The sequence below is a fragment of the Pipra filicauda genome, unplaced genomic scaffold (genome assembly GCF_003945595.2).
Source record: "Pipra filicauda isolate LSUMZ 115617 unplaced genomic scaffold, ASM394559v2 scaffold7_size6619720_pilon, whole genome shotgun sequence".
NCBI lineage: Eukaryota > Metazoa > Chordata > Aves > Passeriformes > Pipridae > Pipra > Pipra filicauda.
In genome coordinates, this window is record NW_024104976.1 from 4218288 (window position 1) to 4241427 (window position 23140).

The following is a 23140-nucleotide window of genomic DNA, read 5'->3' on the forward strand; positions in this document are numbered from 1 at the left end:
ATATATATATATAAAGAATATTACCTCAGGACCTTTATTCTCAAGTTAAAGGTATTGCTAAACACATGCTTAGACACCAGCCCATGTTTTGGTTGAATCAAAAAGTTCTGACAAACTTACTTGTCTTGGAAGTTGCCACAGGGCCCTCTGTTAACAAGGCTCTTTTCATGACACCTTGCCCATATAAACTCTAATACTTTAAAGCATCTTTATTACAGGGTTCTTTGTATTACATACATCCTTCGATAAATGCAGCTAATCCCTAAACTTCCTCACTAACACAGCATTCAGTATGTGTGTCTCTTACATGTGTACACACACACAGTGTGAAAATCTCCAAACCCAAATGCTCAGAAGTTGGGAAACTGAAGAAACGAAGCTGTTTATGTAACTGATTTGCACTGTTTATATACATGCTTTAGGAAACAATACAACTGCACAATCACACTTCCCTCACTATTCACAGCACCAAATGAATGGTGCTCACATAATGAGCATCTATTCAATATTTTGTTTTCTCCTCTCTGTTCAGTGTGTGGCCTCATTCCTTGTTTATTACACTCTGTTAAGCACTGCTCTGAAAGCAGTTACCAACTTCCCTATGGCCTTTTCTGCAGGGCTCTGCCCTACAGTTTTTCACTAGTATTAATGCATCTACATTCAAACAACACCTTAGGATTACATTCTATTACTATTTTAATTTTACTGTTGGGTATGGACAAACAGTTGCATGGTGGACTGAAATATTCACTAAATTTACGTGTCCAGGACATTGATCCTTCACAATACTCCAGGTGTTGCAATCATGGACTGCTCTCCCAACTTATTGCAGCTCCAACTGATCAAACCTCAAAACCTCCTATCAAACACTGAGAACATAATAAACCCACAATCACAGACTTCCCACGAAAACCGGGACAGGCAGACTCATGTCACATACTGGAGAGGCTTTGGCTGAAGCAGCAATGTATTTTTAATACTCTAAAGTACCCCTGACTAGGAGGGTATTCTTTGTCTTCCTGAAGTTCCCAAGGGAAGTCCAGGCCTCCTGGGTCAACCTTCCATGTCCTGCAGGATCATCTGCTCTCACGGGCACACTCTCTTGAGTCAGTCTGCCAGACCTTTAGTCCTCTCCTACTCCCAACTTGTACCCATGGCCATCTCCAAGCAAAACCAATCCCAGGCCTCTCTCCATAAGATTTTCCTGAGCACCAGCCCCTTCCCACCAATGCACTTCTCTTACCCGCCCTGACCTCTAGACACATGAGACCGCTCACACCTCCACCTCGCCCTCTTCCCCTCCCAAACTTCCTCTCCAGGTAATTAGACCATTGTTTCCAGCTTTCCATGCCAGCTGGTTTCTCCGGGCAGTGTTAGATCACACTTCAGCTCCTCATTAATGCAGAACAGGAAAAAAAAAGAAAGCAAGTCTACATCTGTCTAGGACTGCTTAGAGGGAATGCCCAGCTCCGTGTTCACAAGCACAAACAGCACCTTCTGTGTCTCCAGCAAGTCGAGCTGAGTGAGGCCGTGCTGAACATGTGCCCAAAACTAAAAAAGTTTGACATTTTTTCCTCAGAACTTACAGGACAACCAGTTATAGTCACAGCAACAACAAAAGCTACTGCCAGACACAAAAAGACCACTTCCCCAACAAATCCCATGTCTCTGTTCCCTAAGTAGACATTCCCATGCTGTCCTGGTGAAAAACAAAAATACAGAGAACACAGTTTCATCTTAGATTTGTTCTAGGGAATAAATTAGTTTAGGATAAACAGTTCTGACAAAGTATTTTGTACTAAAAAAAATCTAAAAGCAAAGAGATGAATACTGACATGACAAATTTCTACCCAAAAGGTTAACATCTCAGAAACTTAACTACTGCAGTTCTGCAATATAAATATTTAAGAGGAGAATGCCACCAGCCCCCTTAGAACAGAATCATCATTTGCACACACACACACACAAAAAAAAAAGGCAAAAGAAAAGCCTAGCACTGGTATTTTTTTGAAAAGCATCAACAGACTTCATCTCTACTATGCAAAAATAAGGCCTGGCAGTCAATTCTCTTTCTTGGGGCAGGTGTTTTTCCCATTGATACAACCCTGGGCTCTGCTATTCCTTCAGAAACAGCCTTGCTAAGAGGATTATAGCCAGGCCGTGATAACAATTCAAACCTATATCACCTTACCTAACACAAACATTTTGATTATTTTAAATCAAAGTAACACCTCAGTGAGGTTACCTTCACACTGCTATTTCTTGAGATGGTCAGAGCTAATCTACCAGTTAGTAGCTCTTCCCAGAAAGTCCCAAATCCACACTACTCCTGCCTACTTACCTCGAGCCAGCTCTAGCAAACCAGTGGAGTTATTAAACTTCATGTTTCACTGCAGTCTCTTTTTTAATAGCCTTATGTTTATGTCATCAGTGGACTTTCATATCTAGTACACAACAAAAATCCCACAGGCTACTTACTACTAATGAAGGGCATTAAAGAAAACGTCAACATTATAAACATTCATCTAAACACAAAGCACAGATTTGGAACGTGCTTTATTCTCTCAGGGGGATCTACTTCCAGTATCACCTCTGGTGCTCAAAGTGTACGTGGCTCTAAAAGAAAGGAAATAAAATTTCTAAACTGGAGTGTAATAAAATTCTTCATGAAAAATGTTTATTCTTTTCTTAAAACTGACAATGTTCAATAAAGTCTCTGACCATAAAGGAGCCTAATATACTACCATGTGCTCCATAATGACACCTATTAGCAGATTAGATATGTTGCCTTCTATCCAGAGAGTTTCCTGCAGCTATTTTATGATAGATAATATATGGGTTCTTTTAACATGCATAGTTTTTATTATTTTGGTTTATTTATCTTAAATCTATGCAAACCCAGTAATTATATTGAGGGGCGAAGGGGGGATAAAGCCCTGTTTAGATTTCAGGGATTCACCATCTGAAAGCTTTTATTCTTCCACAGTGAAGGAAAGTTATGACCTTTGACACGTGGCCATGGTGCCAAAGAAACTGCTCATAAATGTGTGTCAGTAAAGAAGCAGAAATCAATAAATTCATTTAATCCACTGAACTATTATGTAGTGAGACACGATATATTTTAAAGAGCCAACTGCTCCACTCCTCTCAAAAGATAAAAATTTTATGTAATGTATTTTTGGATATTCAATTTTTTTAAGGTTTTGAACCTGAATATTATCTCAGACCCATTAATAAATATTTTAGTCAAATTATACCACAATTTATGAAATCCATTTAGAAATATCCCTGATACAGTTGGATTCAGGTAGCACAACAGGAACATTAGCAGGTGGGCAGACACCCTATTAACAACCTCTACCATTATGAGAGATAACAATCCACAGAAATCAAACACTGGCAGGTGTTAAAAGTGCGTATCTTTTTCCACACTGGGAAAAGAGCACACTGCTCAAGAGTAGAATGAATGAAATACTGTTCATTCCAAACACAGAAATTTGAAAAGACCAAACAAGGCACACTGCCCTACAATGTGTATTATGAAGGCTTCCAGCAATGCCTGGTCAGCCACCATACACTCTACGAGAATCACCAATAAGCAACATCAGGGAAAGATTATGACCATTAAAACCAGGACTAACTGCCACGTGCTGGGGATGTCACAGAACTCCTATCAGCGCTACCAAGAATTCCATAGTTAATTTCCTGTACACTGTGGGATAAAATTGAGCTGCTTTTCTGGCACAGACTGGCTGAACTAATAACAGCAGTATCCACTTTCAACCTCTATTGAAGATCAATGATAAATCTGCTTGCAAACTGTGGGCCACAGGGCTGTTTGCATAAATAAGCATTACAAGCAAGAGGGAAAAAAAAAAAGAGCTGGTCATGTGCTCACTTAGGCTTTCGGAGAGGAGGTGGGGGAAGGAAGTCTCACCCTTGTAATTTGGGACACACTATGTACAAAGTTTCTCTCCTCAGGCAAAATGACAGAGTCGTGCCAGAACTCCCAGAGAATATTTCCAGTTAACATCAATTTACCGGATGTCACAGACAAGTTTAATGAACAAAATGATAAATGTCTGTCAATGGCTTCATAAAGTCAACGAATTCTCGTTACAAAGAACATACATAATGCACAGCTCTGCCTGAGGCATATGTTACACTTATTAGAGGTTTTACTAGAGATCTTCATGTGGACAGTGAAATGGTAATTTAATAATTTACACCAGTTAGTTTGCTGATAAGTGACCTAACAATTTATTAGTATGTTGAAGATTGTACAAGCAGGAGTAAGCATTTAAAATTCTTCTGCATGGTCAAAGACTTTAAGATAAAATTTAAAAGTTTCTTTGAAAGATAATGGCTTATTCGATAACTTCCAGTTGTAACAGGTTGTAAAACAAAAACCAATACTGTGTAACACTGAGCTGTTTTTATTGTACATTATTGTGATGGCTATCAAAATAGCTTTTTCTTCAACATAATTATTATATGATTTTAAGTGACAGACAGACCACCTGAGACAAGATATTATGCTTCTGGTCGAATCATTTTTACCTCATCTAAATTTGGGGTCAAAACTGACCTTAAAGTATCTCATGACACTTCCCTCCTCTGCCACAGCTGTGAAAATAAGCTCCACTGGAAAACAGCACCTCCTTCCAGTCATCAAGCAGGAATAAGCAAGCAGGGGTCACCAGAAGCAGTTTTGCAGATCCGAAGCAATGATATACCACATATGTGACAATTTGTAACAGAAAAGGAAAAAACAAAAACTAACTAAATGCAGCAAAACCAGCCTGCACCTGGTGAGAAAGAGAAAAGAGTGGGAACATGGGAGAGGACAAAGATGAGAGAATTTTGAATGTTAGAACAGAGCAAATAAATGAAAAGCTCTTTTATTTGATACATTTTCCTCTCCGTTTTAAGGTGTCCAGAAAGTGAATTACTCTCAGTACAGCTTAAAAGAACTGACCAACCCACTTTGTAAAACCTGCTGATAGAGGACTTCTATGATTTTAGAGGGAGAAGATGGAACACTGTTGCTTCACAGGAGAAGCTCATGCTGCAAAGGCTGAGATGTAAGTTGTTCATCTAAACTTATTTTATTTTGTCTTTAATCTGAAATGGCTCAAAGGAGAGCCAAAAAAAACCCAAAAAACATAAAGGTTTTACACAAGAAATTCTGATCTCCTGAAATGAGAACAAAGAATGCAACCAATCTATGCAACCAGGATTATTTTCTGAAGACACTAAAAATCCAATCTGAAGATACAGAGTTGCTTCTCCTCACAGAACCTCCTCCAGTTTCCAACATTCATCCATGACTATATACAAGACATACACCACAACCTGTAAAGACTTAGTTTTACTGCCCCCAGCTATGTATTAAAAGAACACCAGATGACACTTTTAATGCTTGTAATGACTTTCACGTACCTCTTATGCCTGGTCAATCAGGTAATTATTTCTTTTGAGGCTCACTCTCATAAGCAAATGATTTCAAAATTCAACTACTGTGCCTCAGAGTTAAAGAGTAAATTTCCATTACACATACTTCTACAAGATAAATTATTGCTATTAAATTCAAAATCATAATTTTAGCATGTTCTGAGGGTAGGGGACTAGGATGAGATAAGTTTTGCTGTTTTGCCATCAATGTACCACTCAGAATAGCCTGCAGCTGAAGAAGGCCTCTTTTCTCCTTTCTAAAACATGGTATTTGTCCCACCTAAAGCTGCAACTCAGAAAACCTTGCACAGAATGGAATCTGTTGCCCATTCCAGCACCTGCTTAAAACGTGGGCTTGGCAAAGACGTTCCACATCTGAACATAGATACAGTGAATTGCAGTGTTCTGAGACAAAACCCATCCCACCAGCAGCCCCCTGACATCAGTCAGTATGTAGGAAGTTTTCTTCCTAAGATTCTCTAGATGGGAAAATATGTCTAAGACCCTCTCTAGAGGGTTAGAGTCATGCTTTTCACAAAACATTGCTGTCACCATTCTAAAACAACAACCATCTCAGACCTTGCTGTCCAGGAGAACTTTACCAGGGCTCAGGTGGCAGAAATTGCTTTCAAATGTGGTTCTTCTCAAAGGCTGAAGGTGTAATTTGCTCAGTGGTATTCCACCACTGAAAAAAAATCAGTAAAATAGGAGTCAAAATGTAACTGTAAAGTCCTGAGAGGAAAAGTGTCGATCACTATTGTCTGTTTTGTGTTCCAGGGGTCATTCCTTTCCTCAAAACTTTGCCTACATGCAGAAAAAACAACGTCATAAGATCATTTGCAAATAGTTTATGGGAATGAGTGTATTCTCATCACTTTAGTCAGAGGAGGAAATCATTTTATACAGGTATGAAAGCAAGAACCACGATTACAGAAGGTTAGATAACAGCACTCTTTGCTGACTTCCTCCCCAGTAGCTTAGTCCCCAGTAACCCTGCCAGGGTTGGTGAAGCAATATCTTGGTACATGGCAACTTTTGCCTCAAATGATTAAATTCTGATAAAAGCTTGTTATCAGCATTCCTATGCCTTTTATAACAAGTTAATTTTCAGTATTTCATTTTTCACATTGCATTCTACTGCTCTGACATTCAGCAAATAAGAGGGTAGTCACTGAATACTACCACAATGGCTACAATGTTCAGCCTAGAAGTAAAATAACTTCCTCAAGCTTAACTATTGCAAAATTTACAGCTTTCTCATCAGCCAAAGTCAGAAAATACCCTGACCACAGTGGGAGTTCTAAAAGTTGTTCACTGCAATAGTGGCACAGAAAGACTCAGGAACCCTGAAATCTTTACCCCATGAAATACAAAGATTGTACATCCTGTCATTTTTGGGTTATCATACTAAGAATCTAAGTGAACTTCAGGAGCACACAGCAGACCTGTGTGCCTCTGGGGGGAAGGATACTATTTCCCTAGGCTGCAGATGCAGTCATGTATCAGAAACCCCCTACCAGAAGTGCAAGAGATGGGCACCTGAGAAACAAGCACTTTGAACGGGGCCTCCAGGTGCCAACTGTATTATCCAGATGCCACTCAGATTATTGTGCCTTTGTGAGCATTCATGTTGTGAAAACTAAAAAGACTTCCCCTCACCTAAGAAGATCAAATTTGATTTCATTAAAAAAAAAAAAAAAAGAAAAAACCCACAGAATTATTACTGAGAGTTATGAAACAAAGTAAAAGCAGCAGAAAAAAAAATCTATCTAGTAATGTTTATTTATATTTTCCTCTAATAAATTAGGAAGGCCACCTCCCTCCAAAATTTTTACATGCAGAAAAACCAGAAGAGCCTATAATAATTCCATATAGTAAGTCACAGACAAACCATCCACACTCAGGTGGTTCCACAACCATCTCCTTCCTAAGTCTGCTGTTTACATCTTTACAAAGTAACTATTTAATCCATACAACCAAAAATTGTTTCCACTACAGAAGTAGGTTTTGGAAAGCTGCCAGATCGATTCCTAACTCCCAGCACAAATCATGTAGTGCAATTTTTTTTCCTACCTCTAACTCAAATTGCTGAGACAATCAACTTTAAAATGTAGATGCTGTTTAAAATGCTGCTGCTTAAAAGCTACCTAGAGGTTGACCCTGGTAACTAATGCTGACCATACAAACCACACTTACTCAACAAAATGTGGAGTCCTGACACTGTTGATTACTTTTTCACTTAGGTGGTGATTACCAGTTATAAAGACTGGAAGTAATCAATCCCAATTTAACAGCTGGGCCTATTGATGGAAAAAAAAAAATCCAAAAAACCCAAAACAATGCAAAACTAAACAAAAGATTATGTCCACAATTTTGGAGATAAAATGTGGAAAAAATCCTGAGAAAAACAAACAAAAACTAAGCACAAATTGTCCAACAATGGGTATGACCATATTTCTGTAGGAAAAAGCTTAGTAACTTTTAAATTCTTCCTCCAAGATTCTCTTTTGTCATTGTCTTAAATTGTTCTGCACACCATCAATAGCCACAGCTGTTAAATTGTGAAGACGTGACAACAAGTCTCTAGGCAAACAACTGCTCAGAGTGAGATCCTTTTCTTTAGGATAATCAGAGCTGGCTGACAAAAGGGGGCCTTATTGAATGCCCTTTCAACAATTTCTACACCAAGAAATGCAGAGAAAGAGGGAGGGGGAAGAAAGGGAGCAGTGGGGGGGAGCACCACACCGCAGGAACAGAGCAGCATCTTTTGCTGCCATACATTGCTTCACAAGTAGAAAAGAAATCTCCACAGGTTAGTGGACACATCACACACAGAACTTGCAGCAGGTAAGAACTGAGTGCTTATAGTCACAGCTGTGAACAACATCTAGCACGGTACCATGTTTCCCATCAACATTTCTCATGTAGGTGAAGGTTTTATTAGCTACAGAGTACATTGCCAAAAAGATTGAGCATTCTTTCAAAAAAAAAAAGCTGGTAAAAACTTTATACATTATAAAGTTACAGTGATAAAAACTCGTAAAAATCCCAACAGCTTTGGTCTTACTAGCTAGGAAGAAAAGCAAAGGCAGGGAACACCTCAGTTTGGTGTTGCTTGACACAAATTTGAAAATGGGGTGTTGAGGAAACCCATAAAAAGCTCACTTCTCAAGTAAGGTGGCAGTGGAAACAAACACTGTTTATGTGCACTAAACAAAGTTTTATATATATATATTTCTTTTTATCCTGATAACAATATAAAAGCCCATCCTTTAGTCTGTGGGAGCGCTCTTACAAGTGCAGAGCAGTCACTGCTGAAAGTACCAAGAAAAAAAGAGAAAAAAAGGAACCAGTGGTTATATCTTAAAAGGATGCTGACAGTGTCTTCTGTAAAAGTGCTGTAGGGCTTCAAGGGGTCAAAAGATGCCTGGGGGAGTTCTAGAGGAAAATCACACAATGAGAATAGTTAAGAAGGAAAATATTTCCCAGTTTTCTTATTTCTTCAGGATATTTCAGCTAAAGAACAAAAATCTTACTGTTCTTCTTCGCTGTTATCAAGTGACATTGCTAACTAAGACACTGAGCCTCATCGTCCTGCCTTAAACACTGGAATTCAGATGTACTGACATTTCAGCAGCCTTCTGCTGTCCCCACTAAGCCTTCCCACCTCCACATCAGCCCTCTCAGTTACATCAGTGCAATCACTGTGAGTGGCTCCAAGACAAACCATATCAGGGAACTCATTTGGGTTAAACACCATCTTTTGGGTTAACTCTATTATTTTAACCCAGCTCAGTTCCCTGTTCAGTTAGCCACACATGCAGCTGTGCCCACACAAGGAACAGCACAATGCAAAAAGTGGGAACAAACAGCTGGAACTGCTAAGAAAACATGATTGTCACAGCACAGAACAAGGCTCAGTTGGATGCACTCTTTAGTGGAAATATTTAAAAGCAGAGCAAAAGATGTTATTAGGCTATGAAAACATAAATATAGTCAATTGTTGGCAGGAGAGTGGGACCAGCAGTCACATCACTGCTACAGTAGGTAAACAAAATTATGAGTTTTCCCTGAAGTATAGCCTGCAATGTGTAAAGGGCCCAGTGTTTCACAAACTGCAGTGCAGCGAGCACACACAGTTTCCTCCAGGAGCATGTTCCCAAAAACCTTCTGCTTGCATAACCTTTCACTCTTGTGAAATGTAGAAACCTGTACATTTCTTGTAATTCACAAACGTTAAAGTCAATTCAGCCAAGTTAGGAGAGGAGAAAGGGTTATCTAGGACTGTTGTTTATATACCATCCAACCGTCTTAAGACTTCCATTTCCACTTTTTTGTGAAAAGGAAATAAACAATGAGCATCCTGTCCAATCACTACACTGAATTACTGCCTTCAGAACATGATCCACTTTCTCCATTTTTCCTTAATACTATCTTATTGGAAGTTTAAGTTTTATTTTTAGACAGAATCTTAGTTAACTGTGGTTAAATTGTCACAATTTACAAAAATCTCAGCTTGTTTTCTTTTGGCTGATTCAAAGTCATACCAAAAGAACTTTCTCCACAGTCTACATTCCTCTTATATTCCATTAAAAGAGACCTCTCAGTAGCAGTGGCAGCAGTAAGTTGAATTTTGAGTAAGTCATATTCTTAACTATTATCACTTTACCCCCACGTGTAGACTCACAAAGAAGCACACAGGACCTCCTCCTTTCCCCCCACATCAATCAGCCTGCTTTGGAAGCAACTACAAGCATGTACTCAAACTAATATTTAGTTTTACCTAAGCACTACCTCAGCACCACAGTTTCCTTTTAAAAAGTAGGGGGATCTCACAAAAAAAAAGCCCTAAATTAGTCAAATTCTTTTGTGCATGGATGAACAACAGGAAAGCAAAGCCTTGGGGCCTCTGGGGAGGAACCCTGTCCCTGCAGACCTACTCTGATGTGCTCAGGAGATAAGGCTCCATAGTGACACTTAAGGAAAGGCCTGCTCACATTTGAATTTCTGCATTCCTCAAGAACAATTCATGGCAATCACTAACTTTGCAGAGGAGCTACATGAAAGCTTTGGCCAATGAATGAGGGTCATCTGCTCTTTATCACAAGGGTAAACCTCATCCTGGCCAGTTTCTAACCTTTTAACCCTGTGAATTCTTAATTTGCACATGAATAATGGGATTCTTGCCAAGAGTGCAACCTTCAGCTTCCAGTTTCTAACTTTAGAAACCAAGACCTGATCTCCTTGTGTGTTCAGATCTTAAACTCTTGGACAGATTAAACTTTTTGATTTCCAAATGCAACACTAAACATTACAATTCTGAAGCAAAAGATAAGCTTATTGGCAAAACCTCTGACCAGGCAAAGTAAAAGAACATCCTCGCACCCTGCTGCTTCCAGTAACTGAAGAGAGCATTTGCTTTTTTCCTCCAAAGAAAGAATGCCCATTTAATGCCTATTCTCTACCTGTTTAATATGTATAGTTCCTTCTGTACTCTGACCACAAGGTAATTTGCCTTTGCAGCAACTGCTTCTAAACAAAATTATAAGGCTACAAAATGCCCCACAAGGCTTTCATTTATTTCACTTAAAACGTCAGCAAAGTTCAATCAATTCATGATAGGCAGAAACACTGTGAAAATGAGAGAGAAAACTAATTTTGCATATGTGTTATGGGCTTCAAACCATAACCATACAAATTACTGCCTAATTTCACAGCTTTACAGTAAAGATGACATTCTGAAACCGGTCAGATCGGTGCTTGACTAAAGAGAAGAGACTGCTCCATAGGACAACTTCATGTTTGACCACTAGTTAACCACTTAATCACTAAGTCAACAACACCTACTGTGATCATTATGGATCCGCTATCTCTTCCAGTTTTCTCCAACAGCCATAGAAAACCTTTCAAGTATTCAAAGAAGAAAAAGAAGCCTTTTGTCACAGTCCTACAGAGGAGCAGAGGAAGGGGGAAAAAAAGGGCTGCAAAACAAGAGTCTCACTCCACAGCATGTAATCTATTGGTTCACAAGAGAAAATTAACAAAACAAAAATCAAACTATCTTTCTGGTGAAATAATGCACACCCAAGAAACAAATATTTACAGAAGTTCGGTACTATCTGAATAAAACCAGATATTACCACTGCATTACTATGCTGTGCTACGTAACACTCTGTACTGTTCCAGAAGTTCTCTGATAGTGAGCAAAGAGCTCATCCTGCAATGTCTCTGATTTAAAGTGGCCCTGAATTTTCCAGTGCTACACACAAAACCCATCAGCCACTGCTTAGCTTTATGTTGGTTAACAACAACAAAAAAAACCCCTTTCCTCTTAAGAAGAGTTTTCTTCAGTCTAATTATTAATGGTGCTGACACTTTGAAACATAGTGATATGAGAATTTAAATATCAAAAATATTAATACATGTTTCACCATTTCACCGAAAGTACCCAAGTGTTGCTTGGTCTGTCAATCCTGTATGTGAGTGACATGCCATGACACAAAGAAATAAGTAGGCAGGTTTTTGAAATCGAGAGTTCAGAGTTTCGCATTCTTATAGCACATGAAAACTCATCACTTACTTGGAGCCACCTGCTTCCAGGCTGGTTTTGAATGGCCCAATGTTCTGGCTCACTGAACAAGGTTTTTCACACCTTCCTGGGGTATCTTATGGACAGTTTTTACAATCAGTTCAGAAGCACACAGAAAAAACTAAGAGATGTCAACAATCACACATTTTTTAATGTAAGCTAATGTACCAATTGTATTAACTAGTTACAGGTTGAATTTAGGAAAAGCTACAACTTACAACTAATGTGAAGTTTCCACAAAGGTACCAGCACCACAGTTTTGTGCAACTTGCTACTAAGAACAGGGTCGAAGAGGTCAAAGGAAGTCTTTTCCTATTAGATTAAGTTCATCAGTTAAGTCCTATTATAGAGGGAACATGAGAAGACTACATAAACTGTGTACTCTCTGTGTTATACTTTCTTTGAGATGGAAGTTTTCTTTACTTTGAGAAAATTTACTTTTCTTTGAAAGGTACATTCCCATGTACTTTTGGGAAGCAAAAGGTGATAGTGTTGTAGCAGTCTAGTGGCAAAGCTCTGTGTTGCCAAGGAAGGAGGCACAGGATTCAGTTCCTGACACACATCTCTTGCTCAATACGTTTAAAGATGGTAAGAAAACAGAGGGCAACAAGCACCCGGGGTCAGACTGTTAAAGCCATAAAGGCACTCAGACACAACTATTTCCTTCACCATTGATCCAGCAGTAGGGAGTCACCCTAGAAATGTGACTCTCACTTCCTAGTGGAACCACATAGCAGGTCCAAAAGGGACAGCACCCACATCTGCTTGGCTGAACACACGTGCCAGAAAAGCAAGGCCTCAGTAATATAAGCCTCACAGTTGCCCAGAAAACCTTTCCCCTCTTTTCTCTCCCAAAGATAGACATCTATATTAATCATTCTGCCCTGCCCCAAGATGGAACAACACATCAAGCTACTGAACAAGGAATTTTTTAGATTTTTTTTTAATCAGATTTGTAGATAACCCTTGTAAGGCTGCCAGAACAGCACTTGGGAAACAAGACCCATGACTTCTGTAGCCCATTGTCAGCATAATTCTGCATCACCACCTGCTCCCGAGATTGGTGACACCCACAAGCCACCCACACGAGGCACCACTGCTCAAGAGGCCTCACAGGTGGCAGAGCCTCTCCTGCCACATCAGGGACCACCGTAAGTTTTTCTCATACTCTTTAAACATTGAAAAAGAAACAAAGTTTCTACAGAATTGCTCTGTACTTTTATACTTTAACTTTTCAGGTACATAATCAATATGATAGGTTGTTGGCGTGCCGTTCAGGGAATTGCCATCACAAACTCATGAGCAGGTTAATAAACAAGAGCTGGGACTTACTTGCTAGAGTGAGGTGGCTTTTTTGGCTGAGAATGGCCCCATATTTGTTCAGAGCTAAACACTGGTAAAATCCTTCATCAGACAGCTCTCCTTTTTTTCCTTCCACCTCACTGATATACAACGAACCATTGGATAAAGTGTAGATCCGTTCATTTTCAGATACTTTGCCTCCGTTTTTCAGCCATGTAATAGTTATAGGAGCTTCACCACGGGCTTGGCAGTCTAAAACCACCGGATCCTTCCTTGAGACAGTAACGTCCTGAGGCTCTTTCGCAAAAAACAGTTCACTAAAGCACCACACTCCTGAGAGAGAGAGGAAGAAAAAAAAACATTTTGCCTGTAAGGATAGACGTGTAAGCAGAGACGTGCAAGTTACCAAGCGCACTGCGAGCTGCGAGTCATCCTCGCGGCACGAGGCAAAGCTATCGCTAACACACGCTCCGAACTCGGACAACTCCCGGCAAACTTGGTGCTGACTCCAAGCAGCGCGGAGCTACCGGGCTGTAAAACGCCCCGGCGTTTGCCCGCTCGATTTCAAACGCGCTGTGCCCCGGAGAACCAGCGCCCTCAGCACCGCCGCGGCCCGGGCGATGCCCCCGCGGGGACCCGCAGCGGAGGGACGGCCAGGCAGGTGCGGCCGCTCGCTGATTTTACAAGGCTGCCAAAGGAGCCGGAGCGGGGCGCGTCGTAAAAAGGCTGATCTTACAAGGAATCGTCAGCCAAAGCCCCTCGCCGGAGCGCGGAGGGTCCCCCCGGCGCTCCTCCCGCCCCGTCTGCGCGGCGCGAACAAAGCGCGGGGCCGGGGCCGGTTCCCGCTCCCTCCCCGGCCGGTCCCGCCGGGCAAACGCGGGGTAAATAAAGCCACGTGCGGCGGCCCCGGGGCTCGGTCGGACAATGGTTCGGCCGGGCTCACCTGGCAGCGGCAGCAGCAGCAGCGGCAGCAGCGGCGGGCGGCGGAGCGGCGCCATTCAGCGGGACGCGGCGGACATGCCCCGCCGGCCGCCCCACACACACCGGTCAGCGCCCGAGGGGAGGAGACTGCGCACGGACGGAGCGGCCCCGGCGCGCCCGTCCCGGCCCTACTCTCCGCATCCCGTCTCCATTGGCCTTTGGGGATGAGAGGGGCGAGGGGCAGGGCCGGGCGGAGGAGGGAGGGAGGGGAGGGAGGGATGGCGGTGGACGGGGCGGGCCGCGGGGCGGGGGGTCGCGGCGGACAATGCCCCGGAGCGGGGGGCGGCGGGACCGGCCGACCACGAGCACGAGGGGCTGTGGGAGCCGGCGCCATCTGGGCCGAGCACGGTGCCGGAGATGTGGCTTCTCCCGGACGGCACCGGGACCCGACGGCAGCTCCCCGGCGCCGAGCCCCTCCAGCCGGGCAGGAGCTCTTTGCTGGCCGTGCCTTCCCCGAGCATCGGTAACATGTGCGCTTGGCCAGACCCGGCCGTGCCAAAACCAGGGCTGCCCATCCCGAGCACCGAACCGGTGCCTCCCCGCGCACTGGACCCCGCAATGCCTGGTGCGGATGCAGCGATGTCCGGGAGTGCCAGAGCACCCTCACGCCCAGGTGAAACTGGCTTTCCCCACACACGCAGGCAAATATTCGAACGTGAGGATGGGCTTCGTAAGAAATGAGAAGCCGATTATGTCAGTGGTTCTCACTAACCCCTTCCTACAGCCCCGATAAAAGCAGCTCCAGATGGCCACGCAGGACAGCGCTGCGCTGCCGACGATGAGCTGTTCTTTACTTGCCTCCTCAAAAAACAGCCTGAAGTTTACCTCTGCCTCAAGTCCAAACTAGCTTGCCAAAATGCAACCTAAACTGCAAACGTATGGCTTGAGAATCATGCTTCACCACCCTCTGGGTAATGTGTATGGGGAGATACCATCAAATGCTGCCGCTATCAGTTAAGCTTTCAGTTTCACCCCTGATTTTACTCCATGTTTGCAGCCAGTGATTTCTAAGCTCTTTTGTCTGTTTAGAGTTCTAGTTTCTAAAGATACCACGTAGGAAGGCATCTTCTTACTCAGCAGATTTGCCCCCTGTTTGCATTCATTGTGAGAGCTGCTGACTTCAGTGACAGGCAAGTTTTTACTGCTTTTTGTTCCTGCCAGCACTGCAAAGCTCACTGAGTCGGGAGCTGGCAGCCAAACCGGTCCCTTCTGCTGCATCATCACCGGGACTGGCTACAGCCTTAGTCAGTGACTCCTCTGAGGGTCTTTGGGAGAAAATCAGAACTACCAAAATGTGACGTAAGCCATAGTCTGACCTACATCACCTTCCTCACTTGTCAAAAATACCTGAGCAGAAGAATTCATCTTGTTCTGATCTTAGCTGGAGTTTTCAGGAAAGGTAATTAAGAAATATTTGATTTACATGCAAAGCACTTACCCAAAAGGCATCCAGGCAGTTTCACAGTCACTTTGCAGAGCAAAGGATCCACCTCACCCAGTACTTTTCAATTTTCCTCGGTGTTTTAATTCGTTTAGTCAGAAAAGTGTGAGCTATGAAAAAAAAAGTATCACCTACAAGCAATTTTGTTAATATTATTTTTGAGCATTAATGATTAAATGTTCATTATTCCTTGTGGCAAATTCACAACTTCCATCTGCAGCTCTTGCTAGTACTGTACTCTCTCCTGCTAAATTCTGGTTCACCAGTGTGACCTGAGTTTGAGATTTTCTACATGACCTCAGCATATCTAGAAGACAAACACAACCACAGGGAATGCAGTACCTGGTAACATTTCTAAGCTGTGTGCTTTGGTCATTTAGTGGAGTGGCTGGGACTGTCCCTGGGTAGATGTAATTTCCCTGCAGATCTTTTCACTGCTTCCTGCAGGCATGAGTGGGTGGCTGAGCTGTACTGCCCAGCACTGGACACTACCCCTCCTTGCTCAATTAACCAGCCCTTTTTCAAGAAAGAGCTGGTCTCAGTGGAAGAGGGGACAAAAAAAGCCAACAGAGACAGAGCAAGTTGTAGTCCTGTCCTACTTGTGGACTGGTTTGCATTAGCTGTGTCCTCTGTGCTCATGTCTATTCTGGAGTGATGGGGAAACCTCTTTACTGTCTCCTTGGACTACACAGTCCCAGTAGGAGTTTTTGCCTCATGAGATCAAATGCAATATTTGTCTTCAGTGACTTAACAGAGGAACTGCCTCCCAGTGGAGCACTCCCTGTGCCTGAGTCTGGGCAGCTACAAATACCAGTATTTTCATTTGCACATTTCTGTTTAACAAAACAAGTCATAAAATCCCTATTAGAATTAAGCAGTTCAGTAACTAGATAAGCATAAACTCTCCTCATTTAATTTGTCAGAATTCATTATTTTAACACATTTTCCAGTAATTAATTGGGTTAAAGATAGTGCAGACCTGTGATAACATATCTAAATTCATACTGAGCTGATAAAGTCATTGAACCACAGTTCAAAGGCACTGCCAGTTGCAACTTTGTCAAATACATCTTGTTAGTAAATATGCAGCCAAGGAACACAGCTATCTACTTGGCCAACCATCTCAGAAGCATTATCTTGAGAAAGCCAGAAAGGCAGTCCAGGAATACAAGATGTTGCCAGCCAATATAAACAAAGCTATGCCTACTTTGCTGCAGGGCAGCAATTTTTCTTCTGTCACCAACACAGACTTTTTTTGCTTGATTCAATCTGTATTTTTGGCTGTGCAAACTCCCCCAGTTTTTATGGTTCTTTTCAGACCCATGTAAACCCTTCTCTATGCTTTCTCTTAGATTTTTGGGTCTGCAAACAAGCTGCACACATTTTTTAAAGAAATAATGACTTGTAATACTTGAGCAGTCAGCTCCTCAATGCCTTAAAACCCAAATCAGTAGTAAGAGCTCTCTTTGAAGAGCTACCAACAGCTCGAATAACAGCATGCTGTCCAGGTTGCTGTCTGTAAATAACCTGATTTACCTTGTGCTGCATTTCAGCCTCAGCCCTGGTCAGACCAGTTTATATGTTTCCTGAAAAGAAAGATTTAAAAAATCTGATTGACATGAACAGATCTAACTCTGGGCTTTTCTCCATGCTCTTCTGCCTGTGTGTAAAGGCAACTGGCAATCCATCCAGGACTAATAAACTGGGCTGGGGCTATAAAATCCAGAATTTTGGTACCATTATGAACCAGAGAGAGATTTTCCAAATGAATGTAATCTCATGACCATGGTGTCATTTCATCTAAAATGTTACCAACATCTCTAGAAAGTGAACTGGTAGGCAGGAGTCTTCCCTGGGATAGAACACAGCAGCCTCAGGAAAAGGAAAGAAGCTGAAAATTCACTTGTAACTCAAGCTTCACAAAGTGAACTCTGTATTTATGAGATTGCTGCAGCCACAAGCCCAGGGTGGAGAATGCAGTTTCTTCCCAGGTTAGAATAAAGTATTTCTTAGACAATTTATATACCTTTCAGCATTTCATCCCTATCTGAGAAAAAGAATAGCACCATGTTAGCTCTCTTGTCCCTGTGGTCTGGGAGAAGCTGTCACAGCAGCAGGGATGGTGTTTGGCATGGCCACAAACTCCCATGTGCTGCCATGTCCCACCTGATCTAACAAGCTCAGAGATGAGAACGTTGCTTTGCCCACAAGATCCGTTCTCCTGGTTTGGCTTCACATTGCCCTGCTCTAACACCATAATGTTGTGGCACAGAAAAGGATAGGGACAAACACCCCTGGGTGGGAAACAGGAGAGCTGGGAAGAGAGCTGTTTATAGCAGTATGAGTGTCCCCATTGGCATATGTGCAATCACAACACTATCCTCAATTAGCTGTAGCCTACAATAGGTGGTGATAGGGTCCTGGAGCCCAAATCCATTTTCAAACCGACATATAATCATCATCCTGGTCTCCTCCCACAGGCTCAGCCCCTCCCTGCTACCAGTGCCACCTCACCCTGCTGGCAGGGGCTGCCAGGTGTCACTGCTGCTGTGAAGAAAGCTGTAGCTACAGACACCCAGGGTGGAGGAGAGGTACCATCACCGGGGCAGCTCAGCGTGGCTGCAGCGGTATTGGAGCTGCAGTGTTTTTCCAGGGCAGGCTGAGAGCAGTGGTAATTGCCAGAAACCCATTAACTGCAGGGGAATTACAGCAATTTGCACCAGGCAGCTCTGCCTTCAGACAGTCGAGTCCTCAAAGCCAAGCTGAGGGGCTGCCACGACGCTGCTCTCCTGGCAGGGTGTCATTAACTCTTCTTCTCAGGGAAGCCTCTTTTGTCTTTACAGTTCTTGCTCTGAGTGTTTTTGATCTGGTGTCACTATAAGCATGTTTAGACACTTTCTTGTTTCTCATGCCAAACTCCCAGCCCAATTACAACTGTATTCACAGATTTTCAGTGTGTTACACTAAGTCTATTAAGACCCACCATACAAATGTTGACTTTCGGCACATTTGGTCACTTAGTAGATTCTTGCTTCATTTTGAACCTGTGTACAGTTACCATCTCCATTGCCTTCTCAAAGGAGATTCACTCCTTCCACGAGCAGATGGGCAAACATACTTTGGTCTGAGCCCTTGGGATGCTAATGAACTTTCTCTCCAGGGAGCCTTCCTGTACAGGAAAAGCACACCTTGACAAAGGGATTTTAACACAGATCTCATCTGGTTATAAACCAACAAACACCAAAGTGGAAGGAGTACAATAATTTGCTACACTAGCATTTTTTCCTCCTTCCAGCCACCTTCCACAATAGTGCTCCACTGGCCCAACTCACAGGGTGCACCTTGGCTGGGTTGTTCTAGAGTGCCCCAGAGGCAGCCTCCAGGTGTTTACCCCCACCCCTGAAGGCTCATCACACCAGAATGAAGAAGAACCCTGCCATGGATTTCAGCAGGAGAAAGACAACACCCCAGCATCCTTGCCTTCTGCTGGAGGTAACCACAGGCAGTGTGGAAGAGCAACTTCACAGGGATCTGGCAAAGTACATTCCCTCATTCTTCCATGCCCACCTCCAGCACAGCACAAAGCTGTGAAAAATACCTAAGTATTTTTGGTCAGTCAGTCCGTTTCCCAGATGCAAGCCATCAGGTCTTGTTGGTACTTTTAACAAACCACCCAGCTACAGCTACAGAGAAAGGGCCATACCTGATTCCAGAGGCACTCTTGCCCTTACATACAGTGTAAAGATCTTTTGGTGTCGAGTTTGGATTTACCACAGCTTCAAGCTCTCTCTTCCGGCCTTCGTGCCACAGCTGATGCTCCTCTGCCTGCAGTGAGCTTCTCTGGACACAATCTGCCAACAGTCCTTTCTGTTTTTCAGTAGAACTTGTTTTCTCCTGGTTTATCTCCCTAGCCTGGCTCTTAGGTGCAGAAACAACAGGGTTGCAACATGCAGCTGAAGGTATGGCAATAGCATGGGACAGTGGCTCAGATCAGCCAAACCACCAGGAATGTTTCCCAGGCCAAGAAGCCTGCACACTTCTGCCATGCCACCTTGGGCTCTCAAACAAGGACCTGAGCATTGTTTACTTCCTCTGAGCTCAGGGGTGCTCAGCATTCCTGGGAGGAAAGTCCTCAGCACTCAGCTGGCTTGGGACTGAGGTGACAGCAGACTGGCAGCAGCAGCTGGAATCTGCACACTGAGACACACAGAATAACTTAATTAAGGGTTTATGCATATGTAGAAACTGCAGTGAGGCGCAGGAACAGCCAGCAGGTGGAGAAGAGCTGCCCTATAAACTGCATTTGCAATGTATATATTTTTTAATTGGCTCAGTGCAGTCCCCTCTCTCAACCTTTTCCCCAATACAGAAACAAATAAAATCTTGGAAATGCTGCAGTACTGTAGTCTGATGTTATCTTCCATTAATCAAAGTGTTTATACTCTGGGTCGATACAATAAGTATCGGACCAAGAATAACTGAACAGAAAGAAAATGTCTCCTAGGTTACCACTCTCTATGTTTGAATCTACAAAGGAATCTCTCAGAGGCAGCTTTTTGTTAGAGTCTGTCATGCTTATCATGACAAACCCACTGTTCTGCAGCTATTTGTTTAGCAACAGGCATGAAATATGGTCTCCTTTCATCCCTGTATAAGTTACCTTCATTCTGCTGTTACAACAGGAAACAGGCAAATAATTTCTTCCTCTTTTCCTCTCTATGTTTGCAATGAGGAAACGAATATTGGAAATAAAATAAATGAAAAACAATGCAAGTCAGAGGCTAGCTAGCATTTGGACATACTCTGAATACACCATGCTACAGATACCTATTTATTTTTGCTGTGAAAGATTGCAGCCCTTTCCTTTGTATTTGCATTCTCAGCTTGTTAACAGTGTGGTCTCTCCTCTTATCTACAATTTATCCCAAGGAACTATTAAAAAGAAGGATTGGAGGAGGCTTCCTGCTGCTCTTGCCCCATTTCATCTCACAGAGACATAAGGAATTGCTGGTCAGGGAGAGGCCACTTGGCCAAAGCAGCCTGTGCCCCATCGGTTTATCTCGGCGCTGCCAGCGCAGCTCCCTCCAGCGCACTGCCCTGTCACGGGAGAGCGATCGCCTCTCAGGAGTGTGAAGATAAACAGATTTGAAGCCTTCAAGGCATGTTCCCAGCACCTCCTCCCCCTCACATGCACACAGGCTCGGTCTGCAAACGCCCCCGTGCACAACATGGCTTTGGGGATGAGACCGGGATGTTTGAAGGGCCACACGAAGCTGTGACTTGCACCAAAACTTTACCAAGAATTCGGGCTGACCCGCTAAAGGCAACACCCCGGTGCAAGGAGAGAGCCGAGGGGGGGTGAACCGAGGGGAGCCAAAAGCTGGGCAGTGCAGGGGGGATTTCTTTTGATGCCCAAATGACTCCCTCCATCAGCTGCAATCGCTGGGGTTTTATCTCAGCTGGGCTTCGGGAGTCACTTGGGAGCCCATGGGGGTTTCCCCTCTTTTAAAGGCTCTGGAAGAGCTGTCTGCCCAGTGCTGGGCAGGATCTGAAGGAGACATGGCTGGATCATAGTGTCCTGTGCAGCCCAGGGGACTGTGGGGAATCAGAGCAGCCCACCCCAACTCCCCCCTGCCCTGCATTGTCACTAACCTGGCTCCCATCTCTACCTGGCCCCTGCCCACGTGTACCAGAGCAGGAGGAGGAGATCAGAGGCTCTGCTGGAAGCACATCCACAGGCACCCTCAGTTTGATGCAGTTCAGCACTTAATGCCAACGCAGCATAGGCACTGGAAGATGCAAAGAGCTTGTGTGGCCATGCAAGGAATCAGAGAATAAATCCTGATGGAAATAACTTGCGGGGTAAAAAACAATTTTTTTTCCCCTGGAGTAAGTTCCCTGGTTCAATTTAGTACATGGCATACACAGATGTGCCTGCATAATACATCAGGAGACCAACTAGCAGTTAAAGCTGCTCATAGTATAACTTGGTTTCAGCTGTGCTGTTATCCAGCTATCTATGCTGCTATTCATTAGCCTGGGATTACATTTACTAAATGCTGAATAACATGTTGCTGTCATTTATGCTCAGATACCTCTATAAGATCACAGTGGCAAATGGTAGCACATGGCAGAACATGTATTGTTTAAATAGTACACATATGGAATACATACCAGAATGTTCATCCTAAGTAACTAAAGTATGTAGGGGGGGTTGGGGGGGTGCATGACAAGTCAGTGAGTTAAATTGTCCCAATGTGCTCAGCTGAGGACCCAACCAGTGCATGTCACTGAGTGGAAATCCCACCTGCAGTGGCTGGGGCAGCATCCCATTCAGCCTCAGCAAGGTGCTGCAGCACTGAGAGATGTTTTGGCCTAACTGGAGAAAACCTTCACCGTGCAGACAGCAGACCAAATCTTCCTGAGTATTAAAATTCCTGTTGGTTTCAGGAAGGGCAGAGATGGACAAATGCCCTTTCCAAGGCATCCCGAGTGAGCTGCAGGCCCCTCACCCCCCGTTAACACCTCTGGAGCAGGACATCCCGAGTCACATCCTGCAGCTCAGCTCCCCACAGCCCAGCCCTGCTGCAGCTGCAGCCCCAGAGCAACAGATTTCGCTGCTCAGTCTTCAATTAGATACAGCATGATCAGGATTAATTTTTTTCGACAGTGAGAGATCAACTGATCCAGCCTGTTTGCACCTTAAGAGTCCATTAGACTTTTTCCAGTAAAAAAATGCATTTACATGACTGAAATGGTTTTCACTTTTCTAATTCAGGTTTATCTAAGTGTGCAAAATTTCAACTTCACCTCTTACCTTCACACAATTACGTTTATAGAAATGAAAGTTTGATCTTAGAACAGTTTACAGTCAGACTTTGAATTCTCAGTGTGGAGAATAGCAAAATTAATTATTTTGTAAAATAGGAATTTTTAGCTACATGTTAATAGAGCTCAATTTTATTATTTTTGCCTTGGATGAAGCAGCACCTCACGTTTTGATAGCTAACTTCTAATTATACTAGGAAGAGCACTTGTAATATCCTGATAAAGCACAGATAATTACTTTTTACTAACCTGAGAAGTAATTATTCTGCCAGTCTTCGGCACAGGATATACATGATTGATTAATACTTCTTGCACAGGATACCTGTAACCATAGGATTAAGACCCAACAAAGGAATGAACAGCCTCTCAGCCCCCTGGTTTTTGGTCCATTTCTGTCATCTACATGGAAAGAGAGGCATTTATTTAAAACTCTGCATTACAGCAAGCAATAGTGCATGAACAACTAACTAGGAATAAATCTGTTAAGGATGGACGACTAATTGCTGGGCAGGAATACATATAATAGGGGGCTCATAACTCCATCA

At 43.2% G+C, this 23140-nt stretch overlaps 1 protein-coding gene across 1 annotated transcript in view; it reads right to left on the minus strand.

Annotated features, from left to right (window-relative positions):
- PRTG (protogenin) overlaps positions 1–14467 on the minus strand; it is a 79006-nt gene extending 64539 nt beyond the window's left edge. Inside the window, exons 1-2 of the mRNA XM_039390082.1 lie at positions 14459–14467; positions 13376–13712 (exon numbers count right to left, since the gene is read on the minus strand). Of these exons, the coding sequence (XP_039246016.1) occupies positions 13376–13712; positions 14459–14467 (346 nt within the window). The remainder of the gene's footprint in view (positions 1–13375; positions 13713–14458) is intronic.
- Between the last annotated feature and the right edge of the window lie 8673 nt (positions 14468–23140).